We start from the raw sequence: 12,722 nt of genomic DNA, 5'->3' as shown, positions 1-12,722 counted from the left end.
CTGTCAGGTTGGATGGGGAGCGTTTCTGCACAGCTATTTTCAGGCTCTCCAGCGATGTTTGATTGGGTTGAAGTCCGTGCTCTGGCTGGGCCACTCGAGGACATTCAGAGACTTGTCCCAAAGGCACTCCTGCGTTGTCTTGGCTGTGTGCTTAGGGTCGTTGTTCTTTTGGAAGGTGCACCTTCACCCCAGTCTGAGGTCCTGAGTGCTCTGGAGCAGGTTTTCATCAAGGATCTCTCTGGACTTTGCTTTGTTCATCTTTGCCTCGAATAGTCTCCCAGTCCCTGTTGCTAAAAAACATCCCCACAGCATGATGCTGCCACCACCATGCTTCACCGTAGGGATGGTGCCAGGTTTCCTCCAGATGTGACGATTGGCATTCAGGCCAAAGAGCTCAATCTTGGTTTCATCAGACCAGAGAATCTTGTTTCTCATGGTCTGAGAGTCTTTAGGTGCCTTTTGGCAAACTCCTAGAGGGCTGTCATGTGCCTTTTACTGAGGAGTGGCTTCTGTCTGGCCACTCTACCATAAAGGCCAGATTGTTGGAGTGCTGCAGAGATGGTTGTCCTTCTGGAAGTTTATTCCATCTCCATCTCCACAGAGGAACTCTAGAGCTCTGTCAGAGTGACCATCAGGTTCTTGGTCACCTCCCTGACCAAGGCCCTTCTCCCCCGATTGCTCAGTTTGGCCGGGCGGCCAGCTCTAGGAGGAGTCTTGGTGGTTCCGAACAACTTCCATTTAAAAATGATGGAGGCCACTGTATTCTTGGGGACCTTCAATGCTACATAATTTTTTTGGTACCCTTCCCCAGATCTGTGCCTCGACACAATCCTGTCTCGTAGCTCTATGGACAATTCCTTGAACCTCATGGCTTGGTTTTTGCTCTGACATGCACTGTCAACTGTGGGACCTTATTTAGACAGTTGTGTGCCTTTCCAAATCATGTCCAATCAATTGAATTTACCACAGGTGGACTCCAACCAAGTTGTAGAAACATCTCAAGGATGATCAATGGAAACAGGATGCACCTGAGCTCAATTTTGAGTCTCATAGCAAAGGGTCTGAATACTTATCTAAATAAGGTGTTTCTGTTTTTTAATTTTTAAAACATTTGCATAAATGTCTAAACCTGTTTTCGCTATGTCAATATGGGGTATTGTGTGCAGATTGCTGAGGATGTTTTATTTATTGAATCCATTTTAGAATAAGGCTGTAAATTAACAAAATGTGGGAAAAGGGAAGGCGTCTGAATACTTTCCGAAGGCACTGTGTATATCGTGAATCGCCCATAAGTTTAAAAATATTTAGATTATTTTTAGGTCATATCGCCCAGCCCTAAATGGACTCCCACACCCCACACCCATCCCACCCGAACAGGAAGCATACAGTATCAGTTCTCTATGTCTTACAAGTAGTATGAAGCTGCAGCTAGGAGTATTGTTTCTTCATACTATGTAATCTATTCTCAGTGATTTTGATGATTGGTTATGTTTCCTTGTTCAGAGAAATTTATCAGTGAAGTTGTTAGGTTTATGTACCATCATACAACCTGATATTACCTGGTTCTGACCTCTAGATGGTTCCTGCTATTAGTTGAAAAATATGTGAAGATGATGAGTACTGAATTAGAATTGCCGATGCTGTGGATGATGAAGACATGGACGTAAAGGTAAAATTCAAGTATCCATGTTATCCAGTAAGATCATTTTCTTGGCCAAACAGAGAGGATGCATATTATGTACCAAAAACAAGCATACTTTTGCACCATTTAAGTCACCAACCACTTTAATTGGTCGCCAATATCATTTGGGATGTAGCGACATCACTGCAATAGATGCACTAAAGAAAGAAAGTGAAATAATTAAATAAGGAATGCGAAGTCCTCAATGCTGTTTTCTGTTTTCATGTGATTTTCTTTGATGTATTTGGGCATATACATTGTTCTAACGAACTCTTCACTCTACATTTATATGTCATTATCATTTGAAGGTTCAGTCTTGAATTAACATTGAGGGGGGGAATTATTCACACTTTTTTCAACTAATAGCAGGAACATCATCATCTATTGGTCAGAACTTGGTAATATCAGGTTGTATGATAGTACATAAACAACTTAAATTACTAATTTATCTGAACAGGGAAAGTAACCATCACCAATTTCACTGAGAATACATTACATAGTATGAAGAAACAATACTCCTAGCCGCAGCTTCATACTACTTGTCACACATAGAGAACTAATACTGTATACTGGCTTTTGGGGTGGGCTTGGTGTGGGGTGTGGGTGGCTTTTGACCATTTATTTATTATTTGGATTCCTCACATCTCAATCATTGTTAAGAAAAGTTTTGCTCCAAATTGGATGTTGGGTACTATATTTATTTACACTGAACAAAAATATCAACGCAACATGCAACAATTTCAAGTTACAGTTCATATAAGGAAATCAGTCAATTGAAATAAGTTAATTAGGCCCTAATCTATGGATTTCACATGACTGGGAATACATAGTGAGGGAAGAAAGTATTTGATCCCCTGCTGATTTTGTATGTTTGCCCACTGACAAAGACATGATCAGTCTATAATTTTAATGGTAGGTTTATTTGAACAGTGAGAGACAGAATAACAACAAAAAAATCCAGAAAAACGCATGTCAAAATTGTTATAAATTGATCTGCATTTTAATGAGGGAAATAAGTATTTGACCCCTCTGCAAAACATGACTTAGTACTTGGTGGCAAAACCCTTGTTGGCTATCAGAGGTCAGATGTTTCTTGTAGTTGGCCACCAGGTTTGCACACATCTCAGGAGGGATTTTGTTCCACTCCTCTTTGCAGATCTTCTCCAAGTCATTAAGGTTTTGAGGCTGACGTTTGGCAACTCGAACCTTCAGCTCCCTCCACAGATTGTTTATGGGATTAAGGTCTGGAGACTGGCTAGGCCACTCCAGGACCTTAATGTGCTTCTTCTTGAGCCACTCCTTTGTTGCCTTGGCCGTGTGTTTTGGGTCATTGTCATGGGAATACCCATCCACGACCCATTTTCAATGCCCTGGCTGAGGGAAGGTTCTCACCCAATATTTGACGGTACATGGCCCCGTCCATCGTCCCTTTGATGCGGTGAAGTTGTCCTGTCCCCTTAGCAGAAAAACACCCCCAAAGCATAATGTTTCCACCTCCATGTTTGACGCTGGGGATGGTGTTCTTGGGGTCATAGGCAGCATTCCTCCTCCTCCAAACACGTTGCGTTGACGCCAAAGAGCTCGATTCTGGTCTCATCTGACCACAACACTTTCACCCATTTCTCCTCTGAATCATTCAGATGTTCATTGGCAAACTTCAGGCGGGCCTGTATATGTGCTTTCTTGAGCAGGGGGACCTTGCGGGCGCTGCAGGATTTCAGTCCTTCACGGCGTAGTGTGTTACCAATTGTTTTCTTGGTGACTATGGTCCCAGCTGCCTTGAGATCATTGACAAGATCCTCCCGTGTAGTTCTGGGTTGATTCCTCACCGTTCTCATGATCATTGCAACTCCACGAGGTGAGATCTTGCATGGAGCCCCAGGCCGAGGGAGATTGACAGGTCTTTTGTGTTTCTTCCATTTGCGAATAATCACACCAACTGTTGTCACCTTCTCACCAAGCTGCTTGGCGATGGTCTTGTAGCCCATTCCAGCCTTGTGTAGATCTACAATCTTGTCCCTGACATCCTTGGAGAGCTCTTTGGTCTTGGCCATGATGGAGAGTTTGGAATCTGATTGATTGATTGCTTCTGTGGACAGGTGTCTTTTATACAGGTAACAAGCTGAGATTAGGAGCACTCCCTTTTGCGTCTCTGCGCTGCATGGCATTTCTTCTGCGCGGCAGTCCTGGAGGAAGTGCGCATGCATTTTAAAGGGAACATTGCTAATCTCAGCTCGTTACCTGTATAAAAGACACCTGGGAGCCAGAAATCTTTCTGATTGAGAGGGGGTCAAATACTTATTTCCCTCATTAAAATGCAAATCAATTTCTAAGATTTTTGACATGTTGTTCTGGATTTTGTTGTTGTTATTCTGTCTCTCACTGTTCAAATAAACCTACCATTAAAATTATAGACTGATCATTTCTTTGTCAGTGGGCAAACGTACAAAATCAGCAGGGGATCAAATACTTTTTTCCCTCACTGTATATGCATCTGTTGGTCACAGATACAGTACCTAAAAAGGTAGGGGCGTGGATCAGAAAACCAGTCAGTATCTGGTGTGACCACAATTTGCCTCATGCAGCGCAACACATCTCCTTCACATAGAGTTGATCAGGCTGTTGATTGTGGCCTGTGGAATGTTGTCCCACTCCTCTTCAAGGGCTGTGCGAAGTTGCTGTATATTGGCGTGAACTGGAACACGCTGTCGTACACGTCGATCCAGAGCATCCCAAACATGCTCAATGGGTGACATGTCGGGTGAGCAATGTTCCCTTTAAACTGCATGCGCACTTCCTCCAGGACTGCCATGCCATGCAGCGCAGAGACGCAAGAGATTGAACTTCACTGAGTTTGTCCCATTAGTTTGCACTACAGTGCATTCGGAAAGTATTCAGACCCCTTTTTCCACATTTTATTACGTTACAGCCTTATTCTAAAATTGATTAAATAAAAAAAATGTTCCTCATCAATCTACACAAAGCGAAAACAGGTTATTAGAAATTTTAGCAAATGTATTAAAAATTTAAAACGGAAATTCCTTATTTACATAAGTATTCAGACCCTTTGCTATGAGACTCAAAAATGAGCTCAGCTGCAACCTGTTTCCATTGATCATCCTTGAGATGTTTCTACAAGTTGATTGGAGTCCACCTGTGGTAAATTCAATTGATTGGACATGATTTGGAAAGGCACACACCTGTCTATATAATGTCCCACAGTTCACAGTGCATGTCAGAGCAAAAACCAAGCCATGAGGTCAAAGGAATTGTCCGTAGAGCTCCGAGACTACAGGATTGTGTCGAGGCATAGATCTGGGGAAGTGTACCAGAACATTTCTGCAGCATTGAAGGTCCCCAAGAACACTTTCCTCCATCATTCTTAAATGGAAGAATATACAGTGCATTTGGAAAGTACCCCTTGACCTTTTACACATTTTGTTACATTACAGCCTTATTCTAAAATGTATTTTTTTTTTATTCCCTCATCAGTCTACACACAATACCCCATAATGACAAAGCAAAAACAGGTTTTTAGTTTTTTTTTTGTAATTTATAAAAAATACAAAACTGAAATATTACATTTACATACAGAACCAGTCAAAAGTTTGGACACACCTACTCATTCAAGGGTTTTTCTTTACTTTGACTATTTTCTACATTGTAGAATAATATTGAAGACATCAAAACTATGAAATAACAAATATGGAATCATGTAGTAACCAAAAAGTGTTAAACAAATCAAAATATATTCAACATTCTACAATGTAGAAAATAGTAAAAATAATGGAATGAGTAGGTGTGTCCAAACTTTTGAATGGTACTGTAAGTGTTCAGACCCTTTACTCATTACTTTGTTGAAGCACCTTTGGCAGCGATTACAGCCTTAAGTCTTCTTGGGTATGCCGCTACAAGCTTGGCACACCTTTGTTTGGGGAATTTCTCCCATTCTTATCTGCAGATCCTCTCAAGCTCTGTCAGGTTGGATGAGGAGCGTCGCTACACAGCTATTTTCAGGTCTCTCCAGAGATGTTCGATCGGGTTCAAGTCTGGGCTCTGGCTGGGCCACTCAAAGACATTGAGACTTGTCCTGGAGCCACTCCTGCGTTGTCTTGGCTGTGTGCTTCGGTTCGTTGTCCTGTTGGAATGCACTGTATGTCTTAATTAAAGGGCAGTGTTGTATTTTGAGCAAATAGTCAGAGGGGTAGCCTATGTTGTCTAATTCTCTGTATGATAATAGTAATTGATTTTATTTTGTAAAGTGGTTTCTTCCATCATACAACACAGAACAATGCAATTTACAGTCACCTATTTGGCCCATGGTGTTACAGATCAAGTAAAAAATCAGGAATTAATGTAAATCCCTTCATAATGTAAAAAACTTTTTTTTAAGTCTCGTGAAATGTAGGCCTGCATTGAACACTACATATAGGCTACTGTAGGCTATATCATAGAAATGTCTATGTGTAAATGTTATGGGATTTGCTCCATTGGTTTTGTTGGTAGGCCTACATAAATAGCCAAAATAGCCTATTGGCTACTGTCTAAAACTTTAAGGGTACAGCCTCAGTGTTTCCTGTAAATGCACGCCGGAAGTTGCACAAAATTCTCACAACATTCAAGTTTCCTCTCACAAGACATAACATTTGCTCAGTGGCCCAAAAATTAGAGGGAACATTGCTGGTGAGTATGCAGGCCACAGAAGAACTGTGACATTTTCAGCATCCAGGAATTGTGTACAGATCCTTGCGACATGGGGCCGTGCATTATCATGCTGAAACACGAGGTGTTGGCGGTGGATGAATGGCACGACAATGGGCCTCAGGATCTCGTCACGGTATCTCTGTGCATTCAAATTGCCATTGATAAAATGCAGTTGTGTTCGTAGCTTTATGCCTGCCGTTTACATTTTAGTCATTTAGCAGACTCTTATCCAGAGCGACTAACAGTAGTGAGTGCATACATTTTCATACTTTTTTCATACTAGTCCTCCTTGGGAATCGATCCCACAACCCTGGCGCCATGCTACATGGGACTACAGCTGCTTGATATGCCACACCTGTCAGATGGATGGATTATTTTGGCAAATTAGAGATATTCACAAACAGATTTGTGCACAACATTTGAGAGAAATAAGCTTTTTGTGCTTTTATTTCAGCTCATGAAACATTGCACCAACACACATTAAATGTTGCATTTATATTTTTGTTCAGTATAATATATGAATCCTATGAATTGAAATGGCTAATTTGGGTGCAATCAATTAGCTTAATTTCTCAGAGTTCAAATAGTCTTTCAACAAAATAATGTTGCAGGAGTGGCTATCTCATCTGATTCTAACTAAATAAAGGATTTCAGAGCAATCTGAGATGGTGGGTGTCAAAATCCTCTTTCTTGTGCTTTTTGAGGTGGAACCACCCCTCAGCCAAGCCATGTTTCCATGGTGACGGATGTTTCCGAGGTCTTCGATGCAAAAACAAATAGGCCTGACTCATCGTACTGGCTGTACATCACATCCTCCATGTGTCTGTCTCTGGTGATCTCTGTTGGAATTTGGTCTCAACAGACAAAATCAATATCTCACTTCAGTAACTGTCCTAGCATCTCTCAACCACTAAACTGTCCCTGGACCAGTTGCTAAGGGCAAAGCCTAACAAACATCCATCAACGACTGAGTGATTGATTGATTGATGGTGAATGGTCGTGCAACTGGTGTGTGTATGTGTGTGCGTGCGTGTGCTTTCTGCTCAGTCCATCTGCACAGCGGCAGAGCATAGTCTTCCAAAATGAGAAGAGCAGGTGTGTGTGTGTGTGTGTGTGTGTGCCTGTCTGTGTTAGTGTTGTCACGATACCAACATTTTGACTTTGATACCGATATACTGACTGATCTTGGCTTGGTTGGCTTTGCTGTGAAGTGACATCACTGTTGAACGGCTACAGTCATGCATCACATGTTCCATAGCTGAGTGGACTGGGACGGACAGGCTACTTGACTCGTTCGGATTGGAGAAGAGTGTTTTTAATAGGCCAGCCTTTTGTTTTCTTCTCCTCCAACCCCTCGCTTCCCCCTCTCCATCCTCCCTCTCTCTCCCTCCCTCCCTCCTCTCCGTCTCTCTCTCTGTAGGAGTTTGCTGCGCCCCCTCCCCTGTTGTTCAGGAAGATGAGTAACCCTGACTTGTCCCCCGCCGCCAACAATACCAAACTACACCGACAGCTCAGCCAGAATGATGGCCGCACACGCCGTAGCAGTATGGCTAGGACCGGTAAGAGAAACACACACACAATCATGAGTCCATGCGAAAGCACTCAAGAAGCTCCATTTTTCTGTCATTCTGCTGTCAGATCTAGTTGAGCTGTTGTCCCCCCCACCAGGTAAGCAGCGTCTGCCCCTGTCCAGCAGTATGCACAGTGGGGTGAGTCAGCTAGCCTGGCATCCTCCTGTAGAACCCCCCAACAATCTGGTCCGCATGAGGAACCAGTCCCTGGGCCAGTCTGCACCATCACTCACTGCAGGACTGGTGAGTACACTACAAATACAGACAGACAGACATGACAATGACTGAATTCCTCATCCTTATTCATTCATAGAAACACCATCCCGTTGTTCCTCATTTATGTACTGTCCCAATGAATCCAATATTCCCCAATTAGCAATAGCCAACTTTTAGGCTATATTACTCTTTTATTGCCCATCCATTTTATTGCTCCATCTATCTACCCAGCCAGTACACAGTGCTGTGCACTATTTCCCTTTACATAGAGAGCTGCAGCAGGCAGGCAGAGAGAGACTGATAAGTCAGGCTGTCTCTATATTCACTAGTCAGGACAGCTGGCTGCTCTGCCCTGCCCTCACTGACATCCATACAGCCACTCAGTACGCACACGATCTGTCTGCCCACCCATAAAGCACACTGAGCGCTATACACACTGTCTGTCTGACAATACGGTCTGCAAACTGAGACCTATGGCAGGAGAACTGGAGAGTGATTGAGTGTGTGTGTGTAAAAAAGGAAAGGGTATACCTAGTCAGTTGCACAACTGAATCCATTCAACCGAAATATGTCTTCCACATTTAACCCAACCCCCTGAGTCAGAGAGTTGAGGGGGGCTGCCTTAATCGACATCATCGGCGCCCGGGATGCAATTGTTCTTGGGGATTAATTGCCTTGCTCAAGGGCAGAACGGCATATTTTTCCACCTTGCCGGCTCGGGGATTCAAACCAGCGACCTTTTGGTTACAGGCCCAACGGTCTTAACCGCTAGGCTTCCTGCTGCCCTACCTCTGTGTTTGCGTGTGGCGTTCGTTCATTTGTACGAGTGTGTGTGAGGAAATGTATCACGACGCACAGCTCATCTGACCTGCATAATATGATAGGCATGTTGATAGCCGTGTAGTGGTGTGTGTTGCATCCATTGACTGTATACGTTTGTAACAAGCTGTTGCTGCGCTAGGGCTACACCTACTGGCAGTGCATGGCACTGCAGGTTCATGAATGTGATCCATAAAATACAGTCTTCAGCTGTTCAACCCACCAATAGATGGCAGTATTATCAAATATTTGAGTTTTCAGCTTTGGGCAACACTTGTAAGAGACAGTGGCACAAAGCTGTATATATTATAGCTGGTTGAGAGACACTCACATTCATAGCATTCATTCTACACGCCCACAGCTTGGCCTTTAAAAAGTTGGTTCACTAAAACATTACAGGGTCAATGAGAGGCCAGGGAAAGTTCAAGGTTTTGTCAATTAAAATGTTATGTAACTAACGACCGACGCAAATACCAATGAATGGTTTGATTGTAAACAGTGTCAGTATGAATCAATTGTGTTGTCGTGTTTCATTGAGAAGGTGTCTTATCAGATTAGTAAAAACGGTTCATTGTGGTTTGTGTGAATGACATTTAGAAAGGCCCGCAAACAAAACGTTTTAGACTTTTTGAAAGTATCCACAGCTATTACGTAATGCAGCCAACAGGAAATTGTGGAAGCGTTTTGAAACGGAAAATATGACCTGCGGAGCTGTTTTAGATGAGCAAATAGTCATAGGTTATTATATTTTTCATAGGCCAGTTTATTAAAGTTTTCCTCAACTTACGTTTTAGTCATTTAGCAGACGCTCTTATCCAGAGTGACTTACAGGAGCAATTAGGGTTAAGTGCCTGGCTCAAGGGGTCACCGCCACTTTTCACCTAGTTGGATCAGGGGATTCGAACCAACAACCTTTCGGTTACTGGCCCAATGCTCTGCCACCCCAACCGCCCCTCTGGTTTCTTCCTTTAGCATAAATACAGTAGCTAGCTACAGTAAGTCTCTCTGAGACTACAGTGGGGGAAAAAAGTATTTAGTCAGCCACCAATTGTGCAAGTTCTCCCACTTAAAAAGATGAGAGAGGCCTGTAATTTTCATCATAGGTACACGTCAACTATGACAGACAAATTGAGATTTTTTTTCTCCAGAAAATCACATTGTAGGATTTTTAATGAATTTATTTGCAAATTATGGTGGAAAATAAGTATTTGGTCACCTACAAACAAGCAAGATTTCTGGCTCTCACAGACCTGTAACTTCTTCTTTAAGAGGCTCCTCTGTCCTCCACTCGTTACCTGTATTAATGGCGCCTGTTTGAACTTGTTATCAGTATAAAAGACACCTGTCCACAACCTCAAACAGTCACACTCCAAACTCCACTATGGCCAAGACCAAAGAGCTGTCAAAGGACACCAGAAACAAAATTGTAGACCTGCACCAGGCTGGGAAGACTGAATTTGCAATAGGTAAGCAGCTTGGTTTGAAGAAATCAACTGTGGGAGCAATTATTAGGAAATGGAAGACATACAAGACCACTGATAATCTCCCTCGATCTGGGGCTCCACGCAAGATCTCACCCCGTGGGGTCAAAATGATCACAAGAACGGTGAGCAAAAATCCCAGAACCAGACGGGGGGACCTAGTGAATGACCCGCAGAGAGCTGGAACCAAAGTAATAAAGCCTACCATCAGTAACACACTACGCCGCCAGGGACTCAAATCCTGCAGTGCCAGACGTGTCCCCCTGTTTAAGCCAGTACATGTCCAGGCCCGTCTGAAGTTTGCTAGAGTGCATTTGGATGATCCAGAAGAGGATTGGGAGAATGTCAGATGAAACCAAAATAGAACTTTTTGGTAAAAACTCAACTCGTCGTGTTTGGAGGACAAAGAATGCTGAGTTGCATCCAAAGAACACCATACCTACTGTGAAGCATGGGGGTGGAAACATCATGCTTTGGGGCTGTTTTTCTGCAAAGGGACCAGGACGACTGATCCGTGTAAAGGAAAGAATGAATGGGGCCATGTATCGTGAGATTTTGAGTGAAAACCTCCTTCCATCAGCAAGGGCATTGAAGATGAAACGTGGCTGGGTCTTTCAGCATGACAATGATCCCAAACACACCGCCCGGGCAACGAAGGAGTGGCTTCGTAATAAGCATTTCAAGGTCCTGGAGTGGCCTAGCCAGTCTCCAGATCTCAACCCCATAGAAAATCTTTGGAGGGGGTTGAAAGTCCGTGTTGCCCAGCGACAGCCCCAAAACATCACTGCTCTAGAGGAGATCTGCATGGAGGAATGGGCCAAAATACCAGCAACAGTGTGTGAAAACCTTGTGAAGACTTACAGAAAACATTTGACCTGTGTCATTGCCAACAAAGGGTATATAACAAAGTATTGAGAAACTTTTGTTATTGACCAAATACTTATTTTCCACCATAATTTGCAAATAAATTCATTAAAAATCCTACAATATGATTTTCTGGATTTTTTTCCCTCATTTTGTCTGTCATAGTTGACGTGTACCTATGAAGAAAATTACAGGCCTCTCTCATCTTTTTAAGTGGGAGAACTTGCACAATTGGTGGCTGACTAAATACTTTTTTCCCCCACTGTATGTCCTCCAGTATTAGATAGCTGTATGGCCAAACATACAGCTTCCAGTAAACAACCATTTGTATTTATCCTTTTCCTAACAGCTGTGTTGCATGCCTCAGGGTCTGTCTGTCTGTCTTGTGCTGAGAGGTTTGAATCTGTTATTGATTTTAATTATATTAGTTGTTCAGTTACAGTACATAGGCCTATTGGTGAAACTATTCTCCTGTACTGTAGCTAAGGGCTATGAGATCAATGTCACCTAAGGCCTGAATGGCCCATTAATATCAGTAACTGTCAGCCTCGAGCCATAGTCACCATTGGGCAATATGGTTTGTTGATGTCTTCACATATGTATAAATTGGGCTCCCTGCCGTATTGGCTGGTGTAACAGCCATGTTGTGCCTTGTATGACACATAATGTTATCACAGTTCTTCATGGGATGTGAAAATCATGTCTTGTGTCACTGTCTTCCCTAGTGGGTCTCTCTTGTTTGGTCAGGCACTCATTTAATTGAATACCCTCTCATACAGTACAGAGCTCTGATGATGGGAATGGAGGCACTGCAGTCTGGTCCCTGGTCTGGTCTACACTCTGCAGGGAAACAACCCTGCATAGCCAGATGGTGTTTACATCCGGGCTAATGGTATGTGTGTGTGGTGCCTAGAGTGTGCACTTGGTGTGTGTTTTCATGAAAAAGACACAATACGTTACCTATAATTCCTGGAAATCACCTGGTAACCTATCAGAGTGGCAGGTGGCCAGAGAGTGGCCTAGTCTAGTGGCCTTAAGTGTACCCTGAGAGAGGAGCACCTGGACAGGATGAGGATATGTCTCATTGGTTTGAATGTTTTTCATTCTCTGGCACCCATCAGAACATCTAAGCTACAGCACTTGTCACCATGTACAGCCTGGTCTCATAGACTAGACGTAACAAAGTAAATGAAAATCCGAGACACTCAAATTAGTATGATATGTTACGTTTGGTATGGTTGCATAAGACAGATGGTTACTTAAGGCAAAAACGAATGTAGGGTGGTTGGTGGGCGTATAATGTGAACGTCGAGCAACCCAAAGGTTGCGAGTTCGAATCTCTTCACGGACAACTTTAGCATTTTAGCTAATTAGCACGTTTTCAAC

At 43.0% G+C, this 12,722-nt stretch overlaps 1 protein-coding gene across 1 annotated transcript in view; it reads left to right on the top strand.

The window, feature by feature from the left end:
- LOC311148628 (microtubule-associated serine/threonine-protein kinase 2-like) overlaps positions 1-12,722 on the top strand; it is a 90,375-nt gene that overhangs the window by 16,985 nt on the left and 60,668 nt on the right. The window contains exons 2-3 of the mRNA XM_084185616.1: positions 7,806-7,944; positions 8,054-8,199. Coding sequence (XP_084041742.1) covers positions 7,806-7,944; positions 8,054-8,199 — 285 coding nt within the window. The remainder of the gene's footprint in view (positions 1-7,805; positions 7,945-8,053; positions 8,200-12,722) is intronic.

The sequence above is a fragment of the Coregonus lavaretus genome (genome assembly GCF_964263955.1).
Source record: "Coregonus lavaretus genome assembly, chromosome: 21".
Classification (NCBI taxonomy): domain Eukaryota; kingdom Metazoa; phylum Chordata; class Actinopteri; order Salmoniformes; family Salmonidae; genus Coregonus; species Coregonus lavaretus.
The sequence above is the reverse complement of the archived record's forward strand: the minus strand, read 5'-3'. Positions and strand labels throughout refer to the sequence as shown.